At 39.7% G+C, this 20,789-nt stretch overlaps 1 protein-coding gene across 1 annotated transcript in view; it reads right to left on the reverse strand.

The window, feature by feature from the left end:
* Positions 1-20,789, reverse strand: part of ZC3H12C (zinc finger CCCH-type containing 12C) — a 37,856-nt gene that overhangs the window by 10,646 nt on the left and 6,421 nt on the right. Inside the window, exon 2 of the mRNA XM_058018255.1 lies at positions 7,196-7,962. Within this exon, the coding sequence (XP_057874238.1) occupies positions 7,196-7,890 (695 nt within the window). The 5' untranslated portion in view covers positions 7,891-7,962. The remainder of the gene's footprint in view (positions 1-7,195; positions 7,963-20,789) is intronic.

Here is a 20,789-nt window from a genome sequence, read left to right on the forward strand (position 1 = left end):
TTTTAAGCTAGGAGAATTAGTAAAAAGTGTAAAACTTCTGATGAGCACACTTCACTTTCATTTTCTGTTACCTTCCTAGACCCCAAGTTAGATTTCCTACTGACTGTCTTGGAAAGACTTGTGGTATACACACTTAAAAGACTATTTAGAATACTTGCAAGACTTCTAGTGTCCTCCAATACAATATCCAAACCAACACTCAGATTCTGAAAGCTACAGAAAATATGCCATTGATGACAAGAGGCAAGGTCTACAATAATGTCTGCTGCATACAGGTCTTTATACAACTGAAATCTGGACACATCCACACACCTACCATGTAAAAGCATATTGATTGAAAGCAAGAACAAACCAAAACACATACCTGCCCATTACAAGTTATTACAGAGTTACCAACCTATTTTCTTCTATCATATCCTGGGAGGAAGAGTGTTCAGTCCATAGCACAGACAGAGAGGAATTTCCATCCTGTATCATATTGGTGACTCATAACCCTGCAGCCTGATTTTGTAACTAGCCTCATCTCTTTTTAATTACTTTGGTTTTTTTTGAGTTCTACTAATTCCCTAATCACATGAATCATTTGTCCCAAACCATTTCTCATTAACCTGAGCCTTCTATCAGTCCTGCAATTGCTCCCTCTATAAATGTATATTTTGGTGCTGGCATGAAGCAGATAGAACAGGTGCCAAATGTTTTTTTTTTTCCATTAGCCCAAATTACTTCAATTCTTTGAGGTGTTTTAAAGAAAAAAACCTTGGAAGCTGTTGCATATTACAAGATACCGTTTGCCTGTAGGGCTTCCAGTGCTGGAGCACTCTCCAAGTGCAGCAGGTGCTGTCTCCAGCCAGAACTGCACGTGGGTCTCTGTCAGAGCACGAGCCACACACTCAGCACTTGGGGTCAAAACAGGCAAAGACAAGCTACACTCAAAGCTGCCAGTGACAAGCTCCTATCCATGTGATTGTTACTTGCTGGAAAAATATTTTTATCTATTCCTTATAGTGACTTCTCAAAATAAACTAAAAAAATAGATAGATAGTAGTACTGAAAGATGAATGTCTGAATCAAGGTACCAAGATACAACTACATCTACCAAACTCAGCAACACAATCTGAGGAGAGGCTAATGCAGCTATACTGTTAGTTTGTTAAAATAAATGAGCAATTAAATTGTCACGTGAAAACTCCATGTGGCATAGACAAGACAACTGAGCCATCATCCTGCCACAAAGGATGCAGTTGTGGAGAACCCTCTGTGTTAGTAGGATATCAGTGAACCTTTTACTACAGCCAAATGACCTGCCTCAGGGTTAACACCGGGACCAAGGCTCAGTTGTCTGAACAGAGATATGGAACACTGGTTAGACACCCCAGTGACACTTTCTCCAGCTGAATGCCACTCCTGAATGGCACTGGGGGCTCTGCCCATGACTGTCAGGCCTGGGTGTATGTTTCTGGTGCCACCAAGCACATACAACATCCACAGCTGGCAGGATGGCTGGGCATGAAAGCTAGAAGAAAATTGTTAAATATCTGTCTTAAAACTGGGACTGTATTTAACTAAAAACCAACTCCTCAAATCAGCATCTTCCTCTTCCCAAACAAAAATGAGTACACTGTTTATCTCATGCTGTGCTTTCCCTTGTGCAATGATGCACAATCAAGGATCACTTAAATACACAGACCAAGGTTTTCCAGAAAGGGAAGCTGAAACGCATCACCTCCATGGCCTGAGAATCCCAAGGGTAAAGTTTTCAGAGGAATCTAATTGACCAAAACAACATCAATTGATTTCAATCTGCAAATCCAAACAACACGATCAAAATACTTTGATTTCTTTGCCCATAAACTTCTGAAAGTTGTCTAAAACTAATAATAAAGCAAGTAAAGTAATCAAATAATTTTACATCAGTGTTGTCTTCATGTTGCACTCTCTGTAGGCAAAGCAAACTTATTTTCTGCCAGTAAGTTTTCAGCATAAATTTTTATATATATTTAAAACATTCTATCCACAGTCAGCAAATAAAGTCTGAAGGCACCCAGGACACTGAGTGAAAACTATCAAGGTCCACGATAGCTCTAGGGGATTATCCAATTTGCTGTTCAGCTCTGATTTTAAGTTTATATACACAGAAAAATCAGTCTCATCTATAAGAGCATTCTAACAAAAAACCTTGATGTTTAAGACTTAAACTGTGGGCATCTTTCCTCTTCTGAAAAAAGATTAACTCAACACCAAGAAAGGTAGAATGACAAAACAAGACCAGACTTGAAGTATCCTATAGGAAGCTAAATAGCAATTCTTCAAGTCACAGCTTGCAAAACCTCCTTTCTGCTATTCAGTTGAAAGAGGATGTTTTCTTTGTTTTTAAAACTTCAGCCAATTTGTATTATTTAGACCATATTGTAGCTTTGAACTTGATATACACAAGATGCATTTGATGACTCATTTACAGTTTAATGCACAAATGACAAGCAGTGTCATATGAAAGTTTAAGGAAAGCTTTCTAAATGTTACCAAAAGGCAGAAAAAATGACTGTTGGGTTTTTATGAATCTACAGTTTGCTAAAACAGCTTGTCTGTAACAGGAGTAGTCACCAGACGACTGGCATACATGTGGGCTCTGGCTTGCCAGAGTAAGTTGTTCTGACCCAAGCCTTTTTCTGTACTGCTCAAAAGAAATTCATGAATCCATCAGTTCATTAGATGCAACCAGTTCCACAAATATGAACATCCAGTCACATAATCAGACATAAACTTCCTCCTTTGTGTTGGATCGAGTTGTTCTCCCAATGACAAAAACATCAGGTTATGTTAACATGTCAAATGGAAAAATAATCTTTTCTGATCCTTCCCCCTGCTCTCTGATTTAGGAAGGTGAATCAACTCATTTTGCAGCCACCCAGTCACTAGATGAGACACAGATAGGAAAGCATGCCTGGCAGTGGGATAGAGGCAAGGCTAAAAGTAAATCACTCTGTGTCCCTCACCGGATGTTTTGTGAAACTGCATCCTTAATTAGTCATGGAATGGAGACACAGGGTAGCACAGTGTTTGAGCCTTCCAGAAGAGGACAGCTATCTCATCCTACTCGAATTATTGGACATCAGAATCCTTACCTTCTCCATAAAACTTTCCCTCCCCATCAAATACATCCTTTAAATGAAAATTAAAACTAGCTATTATCTAGAATAATTCTAAAAGTAAATGTTATCGTCAAGTATGTGCATTACAACAATATGGGAGTAAGAATACAGATCACAGTTAAACTGTTCCTGTGATAATGTGTGAGAAAGCTTCCAAGAACACCACTCAAAAGACTATCTACAGTCTTACTTAGGGCACAGGCCCATTTTCCTTTAGCAATTCCAGAGTGAACTCCTTGGCCACAGCTTGGAAGAGTGAAGACAAAACCATGACAATTTTTTGTAATGCTACACATGTGTAATGCTACACATAACAGGATCCTGGACATTTGCATACAGAAATCTGAAGAAGATTGAACTGCAAGTGAACTCCTGTCTTTCCTGCATGTAAAAGCTGAAATCTTTCCAGTTTTTGAAGTGCTTAGTTACTAGTACCTATTTTCTTGGAGGGGAAAGGGCAGATCCTGTGGGCAAACAACTGGTTGCACAACTGGTGTCAGCAGCTGAGACTCATCTTTTACATACATGGGACTGGCTTTCCTAATCAAGGACTGATTTCTAGAAAAAGGTGGGATGCACTGGATCCATCAGCCAGTTGGCAAAGATGCTTTTGTCCTGACCAACACAGCAAGGCATCAGTAATCCAGGAAGTTTCTGGAGTGCTTTTGCGGTAACTTCTTAACAAGGGTGACTGAGTACCTAACAAGTGCACCAGCTGGGCCTCATACTTAGAAACAAGGGAGAAAGAGACTGAGATGGGAAGGTCAGGGGCAGCCTCTTCTGCAGTGACCATGAGAGGCAGATCCTGTGAAGAAAGAGCAAGGCAAAAATCAGATTACAAAATCAGAATTCTGGAGAGCAGATTTTGGCCTACCAAGGAGAATCCCAGGCAGAAGAGTGCACAGGAGAGAAGGCAGATTTTTCAAGGATGAAAGCTTGCTCATGCCAAGCTCAAGACTGGCCCAAAGCAAAGTGCAGAACTTGGGCAAAAGTAACAGGACAAGACTTTCTCTCAGGTGACTTTTGGGAACAGTGAAATGTGATATTGCCAGGCTTCTGGGCCCTGGCTGATGGGTGTTAAGGGGGCTGGCTAATGACATTGTATGGCCTCTCTTGGCAATTTTTGAAAGGTTGTGGTGATTGGGGATATTCCTAACGTCTAGAAAAGGGCAAATATCCCTTCCATTCTAAGGGGATAGAGAAGGGTAATTCAGGGACCTACAAAGCTGGTCAGCCTCACCCTGATCCCTGCAAAGGTGATGGAGTAAATTGTCTTGCAAACCATTTCTGCATGTAGATTGGATGAAGATGACTGGGAACAGTCAGCATGGATTTATGAAGAAATGTGCTTGAGCAGCCTCACAGCCTTTTATGGTGAGATGACTTCTTCAGTGGATGAGGAGAGCTGTGGACACACTGTTTATTGTGGCTTTAACAAAGCTTCTGACAGCTTTGTTCTTGTAGCAGCCTTCTCTTACCACAGCCTCACTGCTCCTACTTCCCTAGTCTGTCAAAGTTAGAGCAGAGATGGACTGAAATCTGACTGAACTGCTGCACCCAAAGGTGATCAGCGGTAAAAAGTCCAGTTGAAGGTCAATCAGTATCTGTGTACTCCAGGGACTGGCACAGGGGAATGCATTGCTTAACATCTTCATAATGACCTAGATAACAGAATAGAGTCCACGCTCAGCAAGTTTGCAGAGGATGCTCAGCTGGGAGGAGAACACCAGATGGGTGTACTCTCATTCAGAGGGACCCTGGTCAGGGTAGAGCAACAGGCCACGATGTACCTCGGCAAATCCAACAGAGGGAAATGCCAATCCTCCAGCTGCAGAGGTCTAACACTAATCATCACTACAGGCTGGGGGCTGATCACCTGGAGAGGAACTCTGAGGTGAAGTACATTGGGGTTCTGGCGAACACCAAGCTGATCATGAGGCACCAATGTGCATTTGCAGCACAGAAAGCCAACAGCCTCCTGGGCTGCATTAGGAAAAGCACTGCCAGCAGGTCGAGGGAGGGGATCCTTCTCTACTCATGCATATGGAGTGCTGGGCTCAGTTCTGGGCTCCCGCATACAAGACAGGCATAGACAACACTGGAGAAAGGCCAGTGAAGCACAGTAAAATTAATCAAGGGACTGGAGCACCTTTCATACAAGGAGGAGGGGCCGAGAGATCTAGGACTGTGTAGCCTAGAGAGGAGAAGGCTTGGGAAGATCTTACCCATGTGTCTAAACACTTGATGGGAAAAAATAAAGGGAACAGAAACTGATTTCTCACTGGTGGTCCAATGACAGAACAAGCGGCAATGGGCACAAAATAGAATACAAGAAATGTTGCTTTAACATAAAATAAGGAAACTTTCTTACAATAACAGCATTCAAACACTGGCCCAGAGAATACATTGAGTCTCCATCTCCTCAGAGACATTTAAAACCCAATTGGACATGGCCTTGAAATGACACAGCTCTGTGTATGGATCTGCAAAGGCCCCTTCCAAATGGAATGATTCTGTTATTACATTTGGTAGAAAACAAGTAAAGACTTGATAATTTGATTCTTAGATACAGAACAACCATTCTATGAATAGATTTAATCTATTTATTAAGGTCCTGCAGCATGCATCACATATATTTATAGTTGGTTCATTTGATGCAGGTGGTCAAGAAAGTAAATTGAACATACGAAGGCAGATCCTAAATCTTTATGCTAATAGCTGAATAAATATTAAGGAAAAATTACAGATCTGGAGCTAATTCTGGAATGTGTTCAGTATAGTTTGTAGGAGAAGTTGAACCTAAGTCCACTCACCGAGTCTGAGCTGCGCTAACTAGCTAACACACAACCATTTTGGATTTATGTGAAGTACAAAAAAACCCCATTTCAGAAGTCACTGGGTAACTTGGTTGAGTGCCACAATTGTGTTTGTTCAACTGGACATGCCTCCTCTACAGCTCAAGTTGAACCAAGAGATAAAGAATGACACTTCCAGCAAAAAAAACTCACAGGAATATACCATATTAAATATGTAATATCTTTGCCTTATGTGCTAACTCCTCTACTTAAAAAAACCAAATCATATTGGCATAAATAAGTGGTATATTTAAATTTCATTTTAAAAAGCTTCATTTAAAGAGTATTGACTTGATTAAAAGCTAAAAAAAAGTCCCATGGAAATGCCAGGGGTTTTCTTTAGCCCATCAAAGTCTTGCATATTTTTAAGGTAATGAAAACCACATCAAGTCATCAGAAAACTGACCTCCTAAACCTTGCTGTTAGTAATCAGACAATCCTTATGACTTACTGAACCAGTTACCAATCAATTTATCATTTAATAATTTATATCTCCATAAAAACCTAATCTCTCAGCATGTCTCTCTGCCATTTCCTTCCCTCTTTAATCACCGATGAAGCATGAACCTCTCACCTTCACAGGCAAGTTTCTTGTTATGCACCCAGATGACTGGGTCAGCATCAGTGAACACTGCAGCTAAATGTGCTAGCTGTGGGCATGTAAGTGAAAGTCATCTTTCACACACTAATCTCAACAATTAATGGCAATAAAACCTAACTTCAAAACTGACAACCAAGATCAATCTTATGGGCAGATCAGTTCTCACAGATTAGCCAACTAAGAAGTATCCCTTAAGCTGCTTAATTCTATATCACTATTTTATACTCTTAAGGAATCTTACATTTGCTGTTACTTTCTGTACATAACTCCATCCAGAAATTACCTGTAGCAATGGTGACTACCAAAAATTAAGGACTAGAGTGGTAGTAAGAAGGAGAGATTTGCTATCTGCCTACAAAGGGACAATGGCATTAACCTCTGGCTGTTCTAACAGTGAGCAGCACACCACTGAAGTCCTACAGACAGTAGCCTGATTGCAATACCAGCACTCTGTGTGGTTTACAAAGACACTTAAAAGAGACCCTGCATACAGTTTAAGGAAGTCACACCAAACATCAGTGCTTGAACTGAGGGGGAAGAACCTTCTGTTTCCATTTAAATAGAAAAGCAAAACCTTCATGGTCACATACCTCATTGCAACATTGCTGCCATCAATAACTATTGGCCTCAGGTTGTCTCCATCCTCTGTCACATCCTCCTGCAGTGGAGACTCTGACCTCTGAGACTCTATGGAAGACGCTTCACGCATTACACTAGTGTTAGCATTAGTTACAGTCTGATCAGTCTCAGTTTTATTCCCAAGTTTGACAAGTTCTCCCAAAATATCATTTATTAAAGCATCAGTACCAAGTTTATTTAGTACAAGTTGAACCTGCTCTTCAGAGTAACCCAACTTAAGTGCAAACTCCAGTTTGGTTTGATATTCTTTCACCACATCAGGAGGCTTTTTGACTTCCTTAGGTACTATCTGAGCCTCTTCTATCCTAAAGTCTTGCAAGATCTCATTTCTTTTTAGTATATGAGGCTCTAAGCAAGGAGATCGGCACAGCTGTCGATGAGTCTTAGGCAATAAATGTGACTCCGATGCAGAATTATTCAGTCTCTCTGAATCATTATCAGAATTTGTGCTTTCTTCGGAGTCACAGCTGGAGCTTCCAGAAGTCTCTTCAGATGTCTCCTTTTCTCTGTCTTCTTTCCTAGAATTAACCTTATCCATCGTTGGCTTCTCCGCCATCGACCAAGGTACAATTGCATTTATTTGTGTGCCAGTGCTCCCCACATAAAGGTGGCCTAAGTCATGCCCCAGATGATCCTTCAAGCCCATGAAGCTGCTGCATGCACTTGACTCCACTTTGCTGTTTTTCTTGTATTCCTGAATATAAAGTGTTCCGTATTCCTAAAGAGAAAACAAAAATGTTGCAACTGGTTACACGCATTACTTGTTTTCTATTTTCTTGCTGCTTCCTCAGAACTGCATTTATTCTCTTGCAGCTGAGAAATAGAACTTCTTTCTTTTTTTAAACATGGAAGGCTTTTTGTGGAAAAAACTTTCTAAGGAATATCTCTACTAAGAGGATAAATAACTAACCACCTGTCTTCTGAATGTATCAAATGTTTTACTTATGCATTTCTAGAAATGGATTTATGAAAGAATATGAAACCAAAGACTCCAAGTTTACCTACGGTAATGTAGAGACAGGAGTAAAGTAACTATTTAAAAATGATGAGATATTTCTTCTAGCATAAGACTATGCTGTAACAACAACAACAACACAGAAGTGACCATAAAATACTCCAGAAAAGGTTTTCAAACTAAATACCTTACAGTATGTTGTACAGAAAGAAATTAGCATAGTGCAAGATTCTTTGGCTTATTAGTAACAGAAAGCATGATTAAATAAAAACTTATTGGCCCTGAAAGACACTATCAGCTCAACTGAATACACTCAAACTCTTTCTGAATTCCCTTATAAAGTGATAATTAAGTCAAGATAGACTAATTGCTCTCAACAGAGTGTTGTACTACTAACACATACAGCATTTAGGGACGTGGACTGATCTAATGGCCAATAAAGCCAATGAAAGTCTTTGCACTAATTCCAACAGACCATTCATCAAGCCAACAAGGCAACAAAATCAAAAGCTGGTTTCATCTCCTGCATTAGATTTTTGCAAGCCTTTAGATAAATCAAAACTATGCATGTATAAATATGAGTCGTTTAGGAAGAATGGAAGAAAGAAGTTGAAATTTTCTGGACTTCATATACTCGCCATATCAGATTTTCTTGAGGAATTTTGCACAGCCGTAGTTATACAGAAGTTAGTTACCCATTTCATCACAAACATTACTTCAACCTACATTTAAAGGCAGATTGCTACCTCTTTCCCTTACTTTGTTCTTTGAAACAGCAACCTTTGCTAACTGTTTCAATAAAGAAAATGAAACATAAATTATTTCTCATAAATAAAAATGGACCATATGGACCAATTGTACTGCAAGGTTACCATGAAAAAGAAGAATTGAAATTAAGGAAAGACTATGAAACAAAGAGTTCTTTCACACTTCCATCTTGTAAGACAGAATATAAAGCAAGATATAGAGACAAAGGACTTCACTTGAACTTAAAATTTCTGTCAGCAAATACATTAACTCTCCCATCCTCTTACAGGTGAGAATTTAAGACTGGCGTGGTATTTTTAATATATAGTGTACTTTCCTCTTCTTGCAATAAAGATTTGAGAGTGTGCACCAGAGCAATTAATCCAGGTTTAAGATCAGAGAGAATCAAACAAACAGTCCAATCCATGGCTCAGTAAAAGTAGATTCTATAGGCAGGGAATACCAAGACATCACCATTGTGGTAGAGCATTCTGGGCCACAAAAATCTTACTTTACCTGAACATTTCTAGTTAACATAAAGAGATCATATCTATCATCAGTGCTTTCATCTCCAAAACCTCAATCACAGCAAGGTCGATAAGGAAGAAAACAGTTTTATTTAGATCTTATCTTGTTAGAAGGCAGTAGGGTTGTAATTCTCAGGCAGTGTATTAATGAATATTGCCTTCTCTTAATGTAAAGGATTTCTAGCAACCCGGAGATAAAACACAACAAGAATTTAGGAAATGGACCTTTTCACACGGTGATTTATTAACTAAGATAATACACTTGATAGCACAGAGGTAGTAACAAACCACAATATTCTAATAAAAAGATACAGTTAAAAAACCAACACTGTGGCCTTCACAGGACTGACACACACACCCCACACACAAAAATTAAAACAAATCGCAAACAAGCAGCCCCTATTGGAAGCCAGGCTGCCTAGCAACCAGCCTCTAGTTGCTAGGATGCGCTCCTTTAACATACCATCATGAATACTAGCACAGCCAAAGAATAATTTGGTATGAACAAAAGCCCATGAAAGAGAGCGGGACTTAAGTGCGTCTGGTTTCCCCTCGGAGAACAATGCAGCTGCCAAACCAATCTGGAAGCCCCGACATCATTGTTCCACCAACCCCACAATCTGCTCTGACTCGAGGAAGTCTAGTTAATGGGCAATACTTTTAAGCTGGACTGAAAAGTTGAGCTGGCTCATGTACCGCTGCTGCAGAATACAGGGAGATAATGGGTCACTGCCTAAATCCATGTACTGTGAAATGTCATTTTAGTATTGAACTAAAAGTGAAGGGAGGGTTTTTTTGGAAGGGGGGGAAGAAGAGTTTGCATATTAACAGCATCAAATACCAAAAGCCTGAAGTGCATAGATTAGAAAGAGGATTTTTTTTTTTTTTTTAGTGTTAGTTAAAATAATACTTAAGTCATTCTCCAATCACTTCTTTCTTGAAGTTTAAGTGCTTTACGGGAACTACAATCATAACACCCTCCAGTGCAATTCAAAAAAGTCACTAGCATATGAATGTGTCTGAAGATCAGGCATTATACGAAACATACTTTAGATGATTTGCACATCAACTGCATATGAAAAATGACCATAGCCTGAGCTTGGTCCATTGTTAGGAATATATACATAATCAGCCTCACATCTATCTGCTTTAATTTTCCTGTCAATCTCCATCATTCTTCAACATATAATTGCTTGTTTTCCAAAGAACTCTACTGTTTTTCAGAAACTATTTAAAGAACAGAATAATAGAAGGACCTTTAACATCTCCCACAGATAATATATAGTCATTATACTATCGCTTTAAAAGCATAGTTAAAATTGTATTTGTACTGTAAATTCAAAGCTAAATATTTCTGAAATAGTTTTGCATAAGCAGTATACTTTTCCTGGCATTTGGCCTAAAATCTGCATGCAAACTGGACTTATTTACAGAAAAATTTTTACAGTGCCTGGAAACTTTGTGTATCGTATTTGTGGTCAGTAGCACGTCTTAGAAACATTACACTTGGAGCTCCCATCATGATGTCCTTTATGAGATTCACTGACTAGAACCATGAAAATCAGATGTCACTATTGAATGCTGCTGATTATTTTGTCTTGGTTTGGTTAGTGAAGAGCAACATGCCAGGCAGTCAATTTGAATGAATTTGTATTCCAAATAAACACTAGTGTACCTATATACAGGACAATGGAGCTCATGAAAACCAGAAAAGATCACATTTATCTAACGAGCAACAGCAGCTAAGAATTCTTTATTCACAAGGAGCTTTTATTACACACATATGGTTTTAAAGTATGCTGACTAATACAACTCAAAATAGCTAAGAAAAGCATCTACTATGAATTGATTTAAATGAAAGATAAACAAACAAAAATCATCCCAAAAATTCCAGTCATGAAAGTCTTTCCTTTTTTGTTATGCTCACCACAGCTCAGTAAAACAATTTGTATTTATGAAACAGTTAATCAAACGGGTAACTCCCAATTTAGACATACCTATGATAACATAAGTTTTAAACTGTAGCCCATTTGAAATGACAGTATCTCACACTGTGTTCACTGTTAAAGGCTTAAAGTACTGCACATACATTTATCAGGTATAAATATAGCAATCCAGATGAGCACTTCATTGTAGAAGTATAATATTTTATCATGTCTTAGAAGTTGTCACTATTTCCCACTAACCATTAGCAACAATCAGCCCATCAGTTCATCTCCACACAAAACAGACACATTTCTCAAAGGGACGTGGACTAGTAGATCACCTAATCTTTTACTGTGTATTCAGAATACTTTCCACTTACAATTGAGCATAAAAAGTCATTTTATGAAAATTTAGTTCACAGAGGAAAATAACAGAGTAAAGTAGTGTCACGTGGCATAGTATAACAGAAAATGTGTATTTGCAAAAGACCATCAACAAGTTTCTGAAGATACAGTTTACAAGGAAAGAGTTCTACATGTTTTCACACAGGTAGACTTTTTCTAAGTCTCCTGAACACAAAATGTAAAATATTGAAATCATTTTGTTGAAACACTGCTTGTCACAAACAGAAGTGCAGAGTTGATCAGAAAAGAGAAAAAAAGAACTTATCTGTTATCCAAATGATAAAGATACTGCAACAATGCAAATAAAATAATGAATATGTAATAAATACCTACTGCTGTAGTTTCTATGTATTTAATTACCATTGTATTTGAGCGAGTGCTGTTGTCTGCATCATTCTATCCAACAAAGGAGGGATGTCCCATTGAACAGATTGGTTAATGCTCTGGGGCAACAGATGTCTACTGGAACTGCAGGAGACCAGCAACTGGTGGCCTGCCCATCTTCTGAAAACTTTCAATAGACTCATGCATATGTTCACACAATAGGGCATGTGGTAGAAATGCAAACCTCTTTTTAACCCTTTTATATGCTCTCTTTCCCTCTCAACTGATATATGAAGGTCTTTGTTTTGGACTTTTTTTTTTTACAGGATCCTTGGAACATAGGCTCATGGGTGAGCACACAGTGTTTGTTCTTCACCCTAACATCTGAACTCAAAATATAAAACAAAACAGATCAGAAACTTTATAAAAACAGCTGGACTAGATCTGACATACTGATAACTGGTTTTAAAAACTTAAAACCTTTGACTGTATCTGAGAGCACTCTCATGCCCAATCTTACATGTCAGTCTCTTCAGATAGCCTATAATGGAGCTCTTCCTACTCCCACAAACATGGCAAATTTCACCCACGGTGTGGTATAATGGAAAAGGCGTCTAATTCTGGTTTTCTTTCTAAGAGCTTTTTCTACTACTCACAATTTAAATAACAGCTTATTTGCAAAAAAGGGTAAATACCTGTAACTTAGAAGTTGAAACCTCTCCTTCTCCCCAATGGACTAGAGAATTCATTCTGTTGATGGCTACTCCTACCATTTTCAAATTCTGGGAAATGCACCATTACTGATGCTTTCAAAAGTTCCTTAACAGAATGCAGTGTGTCAATGCTCTTTAATATACTTAATCTTAGTACATAGCTGTTTTTCTATCCCTCTTTTTCCAAGAGACACCCAAAGTGTGCAAATCTCAGCCGACACGCAGGCTAGCTTGTTGTCCAAAAGCAAAATGATAAGGCTGCAATGCCAGAAGGGTGAACCGTCCCGTTTGTGCAGAGAGAAGCCCCCATACTCACGTTGGCTGGAAAGCACACAGACATTGGTTTCTCTTAGCTGCTCCAGAAGCAACTCCTTAACACGATTTCAGCTGCAGACTTCAGGCAAGCAAGCAGAACAATGAATGGACGAACAGATGGACCCGCGATGTCTTTGCTTAACCTACTACTGAGCGGCCGCGGAGCCAATCACGGCCGGCAGAGCTCACAATTAGTTGGCTGGGCAGATGCAAGGCAACCTCCCCATCCTGCATCAGGTTCCGAGGTTTCTAAGATAAGCAAGTTGATGTCATTCTCAGGGTCTGCCCCGGGCAGCATGTGTATTAACGAGGGGTGTGCAGCAACAATAGGCCATACAAAAGAGACTAGCAGGCAGCTGCTGTATGAGAGCCAGAGTCATTAGGGAGCAGGCTGCCAACAAGAAACACCTGGCTTGGGCAGACTTCAGCTTCTCCTCATTGTTTCTAATTCATGAAACAAAGAAAAGAATTATTTTTTAAGTAGTAAAAATTGTGAGTTTCTATTAAAATATATCAGTCTGAAGGAATATAACCCCTTTTATTATGGAAACAATATGTTCTTTGTCAGGAAAAATATTAAAGAAAAATAAATCTATCAGGAGCTATTGTAGTCCCCTTTTCTTGTTAGCAAAATTAATCATAGTGGTATAAAGCACAAGGAGGTATGAAAGGAGCCCACACTAAACACTGAAATGCATTCAGAAACTGCTTTCTGAATTTTCTGACCCTTTTCTACATTAGTCAATAATTGCAACAAACTTGCATTTACACACAACTGTAAGAGTACTTGTGGGTAATTTCAATGGAGTGGGTGAAAGCCTTTAAACTAAAACCACATAATATTAATATATGGAATAATGGATATTTTTAAGCAGTTGAAACATTAGAGCACTTGACAGAAAGGATCTACAAACCACTCTTTTGTTCTGGACTCCCTTACATTTGTTTGCAACACAACTGCTTTCCTCTTTTATTTTTTCACAGATCTGTTCTAGATGCCAAGATCCTTCCATCTCTTCTGGATGACAGAATATTTCAAGAGAAGTCTGGAGCTAGGCTATAGCCAACTCTTTATTGTTTTTATTTTCAACTGAAGGAATCCACACAGAAACACAAACTCCAGTCCACATCTCCCCTCACTGCCCAACATTTCCATTGCCGAGCACAAACATTTAGCAACATAATTGTAGCAAGGTTTGATGCTTGATAAAAAAAAAGGTAGTGCACTGTGGACTTTCAAATAAGAATTTGCCACTGCTGATAACTTCAGCTGAAGACAGGTCAACACACAGAAGGAAGAGATTCTGCATTTGCAAATGTTCATCTAAATAATTACTAGAAAAGCGTATTTACTGAACTTCAGCATCATTACATGACTAAAAGCAATAATGAGAACCACAGAGGCAGCTGTCCTCCTCTGCTTATGAGGACAGGCAAACTGCTGGGAAATATCTACTGTGATTTAACAGAAGGGAAGAATGAGAGTAGGTTTGTTAGAACTGTTTCAAGTAACTTTCCAAGCTCTACATGAAATTAAAGCAATTCAACACAGTAAATGAAATTATATATTGTCATGCTATTGCACTGATGCACTTATCAGGTGCCCAGATATTAAACTTCAAAGAAGAAACCCCAACTATAGTTTCTCCACACTGTCCATTAAACACTCCTAGAAACAACTACTAACACCGCAATTTTGGAGCTTTTAAGTCGGAGACAGGAGGAGACTCCACACTAATTTCTGCCACTGTGAACACAAAGACTGAGAGAAAGCTACCCACGAGCACAGTGGGACGCCTGATCCCCAGCACTGGATTAAGCCTCTTTGCAAACAGCGAATAAAAGCAGTGATCTGAAAAAGCTAATCAGTCCCTGCTGTGGTATTTAGACTACCTCAGTTGCCGGTATTGGATAACGTTAAGCATATTAAAACTTCTGTAGGCAAAATTTGAAGCCAGTCCAGTTCACCTATGTCCAAGAACTGCACTTAAATGCAAACAGGATCACTTGGCTAGTCATTTGTTATCTCCCTGATGAGAGCCAGGCATTTCTTTTGCAATACAGAGATGCTTGCTTTGCAGAGACACATATGATACCCTTTATATACATCTATAACAGAGAACTCTCTGGCAGAGAAGTGCAGTACTTGTGGCTCTACAACCATGACTAGTGCAAGTGTATTACCCAGCTTAGAAAACTGCCTTAAAAATAATGCTGTAAGACATTCACTTGCGAAGACCTGCCCCCTCTACATCTTCTACAGAAGCAATAAGAACACCACCCTGTTTCATGTGCCCCCAAAATCTCCACACACCAAGTGCATGTCTTCAGGGAACCAGGGATAAACTTTAGTTGCAGATTAAGGTTCACACAAACACCATTCTGCAGCACTATGACCAAAATGAGAATGGATGCAATCTGAAGACTTACATTATATTGTTAAATTTACAAAAGATATTCTAGTAAGCTAGAGTTGGGTGAATTAGGAAGACCTTTTCTAATTCTATTGTGTGCGCAACATCAGTTACTTAAACCAGATGCCTCTTCTGGAAGCATCTTCTCAGCTCTTCCCTAAAAGAAGTTGGGTTGTTGAAGGTTTACAAGGTGTCAGATCATCCTATTAAATCATGCTTGTGATGACAGAAAAGCATTCATACTAAAGCTTATCAAGTACATGAGGCTTCCTTGTGGGAATGATGAGCTCACCTGCGGCAGTGCCATCACATCTGTGAAAGGCAGATGTGCCTAACAGCATCACCAGAAGGTACAAAGCAAGCACAAGGCACACAGCACAAAGGGACAAAGCAAGTTTCACTTTTTGCGCTAAAACCTCCAAATCCAATAATGAGTTCAACAGCTTCCTATTATGATACTCAAAATACAAAGAGGTAGTAAATTAAATCCATTCACAGCAAATGTAACAGCTCCTTCAAATTTCTGGTCTTGCAAGATGAGTAAGCTATAAAAACCTGTATTTGTGGCTGCTAGGTATGGGACATTTTGTACAGTGCTCATCAGATCCTTAGTGCCACTTGATTAACAGCAGGCCAGCACAAAATCCTGAATTGCTTGGAGGTGATGGGTTTGAAGTCTCTGTGGTGGAAGGAGGTTTCAGAATAGCATAGCAGAAGGGTATGGGATGCTACAGAGAGACACAGACCAGGCTGTCTCTTGGTTTGGGTGAGGGGTGGGAAGGAGAGCATCCCCTTTATCCTCCCCCCCCCCCCCCCCCCCCCCACTGCCCAGTGTGGTGTGAAAAGTACACATGGAAGGGCCAGAGAGACCAAAGGGGGGAGAGCTGGAGCAGCTGGGAATTTCAGACAGCAGAGGCTGAATATATTAGGGAAGCAATACTATAAGGCAGAAAAAACCCTCTAAAAACCCTCCAAAAAAGCTGCTAGCTCCAGCCAAATCTTGTTGTTTCAAACACATTGAAAGCAAAGCCTTATTTAAAGAGAAATTATTTTATGCAAGCATACAAAATGGTCATTCTGTCATTCTGTAACTCCAGTGGTATTATTGCAGTAATTAGAAAGACAATTTGTCCCATTAACATGTTTAATTTTCTTTTATTTTACAACTTTGTGCTAAGCCTCCAGTAATAAATTATGTTCTTTGCAAGAACACACTGCAGAAGTTAAATCAATCACGTACCACTGCATTTACGAAGTAGAAATTAAGGTTATAGGCTACAGACAAAACACAGCCCCAAAAAAGGTGAAAAACTTATTTTTAATGTTGGACTTGGGAGCTGCAAGGGAGATGCTTATTTTTAAAATTACAAGGTGGCAATGCAAAAAAAAATATTCCTTTCAAGTTATACGAAGAGATAGACTATCTTAAATAGAACACTTGAAAGAAGATCACCTAGTTTTGAGGAGTGGTAAGTGGTGCTCTCAACTGGATCTACTCACAGTCAAAACCAGACAAAAAACCACCACTCTACAGCCATACAAAGGACTGAATTAAATGACCCATAAAGAATGCCTAGAATTCAGAAAAAGAACTGATATTATGATAAAGATGAGTAATGTTTTGCCTAGAGAATGACTAACCTTTCAAAACCACCATATTTTAAAATAAGGTTCAACCGTATTTTCAAATGCAGTGCAATTGCTCTGCAGAAAAATATGCACTTTCAAATGCATTAAAACAAAGTGGTGAAGAGTTCTTTCACTCTCTGAAAAAAGACTCATCTCTCTTTAGTTATCCTGAAAATTAAAAAAGCAGAGATGCATTTTCCAGCAGGGCATCATCTTAAAGAAGGCCAGAATGCCTACAGTTTCTGGGATAATCCCATTAGATCATTGGTATATTGGCTGCATGCAAGACCTGAGCAAACCATTGCAACATTTATCAGGATGTCCTCTGATGTGTTGAAGTAGAAAACCCCAAGTGTTATCATACATAGCAATTACTTTTTTTTTGCTAACCATGGGTGAAACAGATCCAGTCTTCATTTTTCTGTTGGCAGACAAAGGCAGTGACCATGAGTTGTTCATCACAACATGACAAAGCACCAGCCTGCAGCTGCACAGTGCGCCTACATAAGGAGCCCAAGAGGCTTGAGCCACACCAACCAGCTACACAGAAAGCATAAAGCAGCATTCTGTGATGCCAAAAAGCACTGGCATCACCCTCACTACCACACTGAGATGTAGCACCTGAAATGAAATACATTTTCTGAACCATATTTTAATTTTAAAATGAAATAGTTTTGATTGTGTGACAAAAAACCCCTCCACTGTTTACCTAAGAGGATGATGATTTCCTCAGTACTTTACTTACAGATATTCACTGAAGGCATGGATTCCTAAGATGCACTCCTTTCACAGCGTCACAGAATCCCTGAAGTTGGAAGTGACCTCTGTAGGACATCAGGTCCAACTCCCCTGCTCCAGCAGGGCTACCAAGAGCCAGGTGCTGTCCCCAGACAGCATCTGAACATCCCCAAGAATAGACACTTTACAACCTCCCTGGGCAGCTGCCAGTGCTTGGTCATCCTCACAGAAAAAGTGCATTTCCTAATGTTCAGAAGGAATAGTCTGTGCCCACTGCTTCTGGTCCTGTCTATGGGCATCACTGAAAAGAGGCTGGCTCTGTTTGCTTTGCACACATTCTTCAGGTATTTATATGCATTGATAAGAAACCCACAAGTCTCTTCTCCAGGCAGAACAGTCCCAGCTCTCTCAGCCTTCCCTCCTAGAGGAGATGCTCCACTCCCTTCATCATCTTTCTGGCCCTTCATTAGACTTGCTCCATAACTCCTTGTCTCTCTTCTGCTGGAGGGCTCAGATTTATCTCACCAGTGCCAAGCAGAGGGGAAGGATCACTTCCCCTGCCCTGCTACACAACCCCTGCTCATACAACCAGGCTGCCTCCAGCACAATGACATACAGCAGGCTCAAGGATTTCCCATCTTTAAGTGGATGCTCCAACTCAAATGTGGTTAAACTCCAGCACAAACACACAAGCCACTGTAACCACACCTGCACAAGCACACCAGGGCATGCACACAGAGGGACAATCCTAGAAGTCTTGTTTCCAAGGGCAGTAAGTCACATGGCCAGAAATTCTTGGGGGTTTTTTGGGAATAGACACAAAGCTCTGCTGGAAAGTATTCAGGCGTTTGCAAGCCAGAAAGCACTGAAACCCCTTTCTACACACTAAGGTGGCTGTTGGGCAACTGCTCTCATCAACACCATCTCATAAACTTCAAGTGTGAAATGCACTGTCTATTTCTGCAACAAATGGGGGAACAGTGCTCACTTAAAGATTGCAACTGCTTTTCTATTTTTTAGTTTTATTATTTATGAATTGAAGGAGACACAAAGCTACAAAGTGTTCAAGGGAAAAAAAGTTTCCACCAGTACATACATGTCAGATTTGATCTTCTCCCACTTCCAGAAAGAGTCATGTTGTCTGGATGCTTTCTGAGCATGAAAATTTGAACTGTCTAATTAACTTTCCCTGTGACAATACTGGATGGCCAGGCAATGCCTACAACTGTACAAAGTGTATACCATCATGCTTAACAAAGTACTTTTATTCAAATTCATTCTGTCAGAAGAAAATCCTCTTACAAAACTAACATGGTTATGTGAAAAAAAGTATTCTCTTCATTTAAATACACTTAGCTAGTCAACTTAATATCTTTTATCTCTGCCACAGACTATTAAGAATTTGAAAGGTTTGTCAGAGGAAAATAGGCTTCTCAAACTGTCTAGAGACATGGCCAGGTTGTGTTTCAGGCCATGTTGCTGGCAATGGAGCCCCATAATCTCCAGGGTTCCTGGACACAGTTCAAGGTGTTGGTTGGACTCTGTGTCGCCCTAAATGGCTTCACAGTGTTATGCTTATTTGAGACACAATTCCTATGCCTGTACCACACGGCTGCAGTTGTCTTTTTGGCCTGGAGCCTTCGGCAAGAGAGCTGCCAGCAGCGGATTTTCTGCACGACTTTCAGCCTTGCCATTTACTCTCTGCTGGGATGAAAGAGTCAGAGAACATGTTAAGGTTCAATGTTTTACCCAGATTTAGTAAGCTAAGAATCAGAGAAGACGGAGATGATCACGTGGTTTGTAAAGACACACTTGGCACATAACTGTTTCTTACTTTCTGAGGAAGCTTTCAACAGATCTCACAAGTGGCAACAATAGCCACATCTTACAAAAAGTGGGTTACTGTAGCTGCAAATCAAAGTTCCAAATGAACTTGGATTCTTGGAGTGAAAGAAAAGAGCTGCAAAGAGGTCTATCTTATTACCTGTCATTTAAGTATAGCTTTTCTTCAGATTTACTGTATTCCTGAACTCAGGAAAGGCCATCAGAAAGTCTCCACACTGAGCTACATACAGGCTTTGAAATCCTAGTATCTTACACGTTAATAAAACAGCTTGCTCATGTTTAATAACCTAATACATCAGAAAGAGACAAACTGTGTCAGTGATTTCACATAATTTTTCCAGCTATTTGTAGTGTCAGAGTCATCCTGGGCTCAGAAGTTTGCAGCTTTTAAAGTAGTAATTAATACTGCTGACCAAATTTTCTTGTATTTGGTTGAAAAGCCATCTAGATTTTAGACCTGTGAATTCATGCACACATTTCTTTAATTAGGCTAACATTTTGAGCCCTTCTGAGCCCCCAGTGCTCATACTTTGTTTTTCCAAGTCCTTGTCATGAAGTTAGATCTGATAAAGACATGCAAATGGGAATACTTTATTCAGAACTGGTGATGCTTTAACATTTAGTATTAAATAATTTAGTTTGGAAGGAACCTCTGGAGGTCAACTAGTCCAACAAACCCCCACTTAATACAGGATCAGCTACAGTAGGTTGCTCTGTGTCTTTTCCTTTTGAGCATTTCCAAGGCTGGAGACTCCACAACTTCCCCAAACACCTGCCCCAGTGTGTAAGTATTCTCATGGCGACATTTTTCTTCCTCTTCAGCCAGAATTTCTCACTATACCTTGCCAACTGCTGCCTCTTGTCCTTTTGTTACATGCCTCCACACAGAGTGCTCTGTCTTCTCCAAACAAGTTACAGAGCTGAAGATGGCAACAAGATGCCCCTTTGTCTTTTCTTAAATAAGGCTGAACAAACTCAGCTCTCTCGGTGTCTCTCCTTGTTACACAA

The sequence above is a fragment of the Melospiza georgiana genome, chromosome 2 (genome assembly GCF_028018845.1).
Source record: "Melospiza georgiana isolate bMelGeo1 chromosome 2, bMelGeo1.pri, whole genome shotgun sequence".
NCBI lineage: Eukaryota > Metazoa > Chordata > Aves > Passeriformes > Passerellidae > Melospiza > Melospiza georgiana.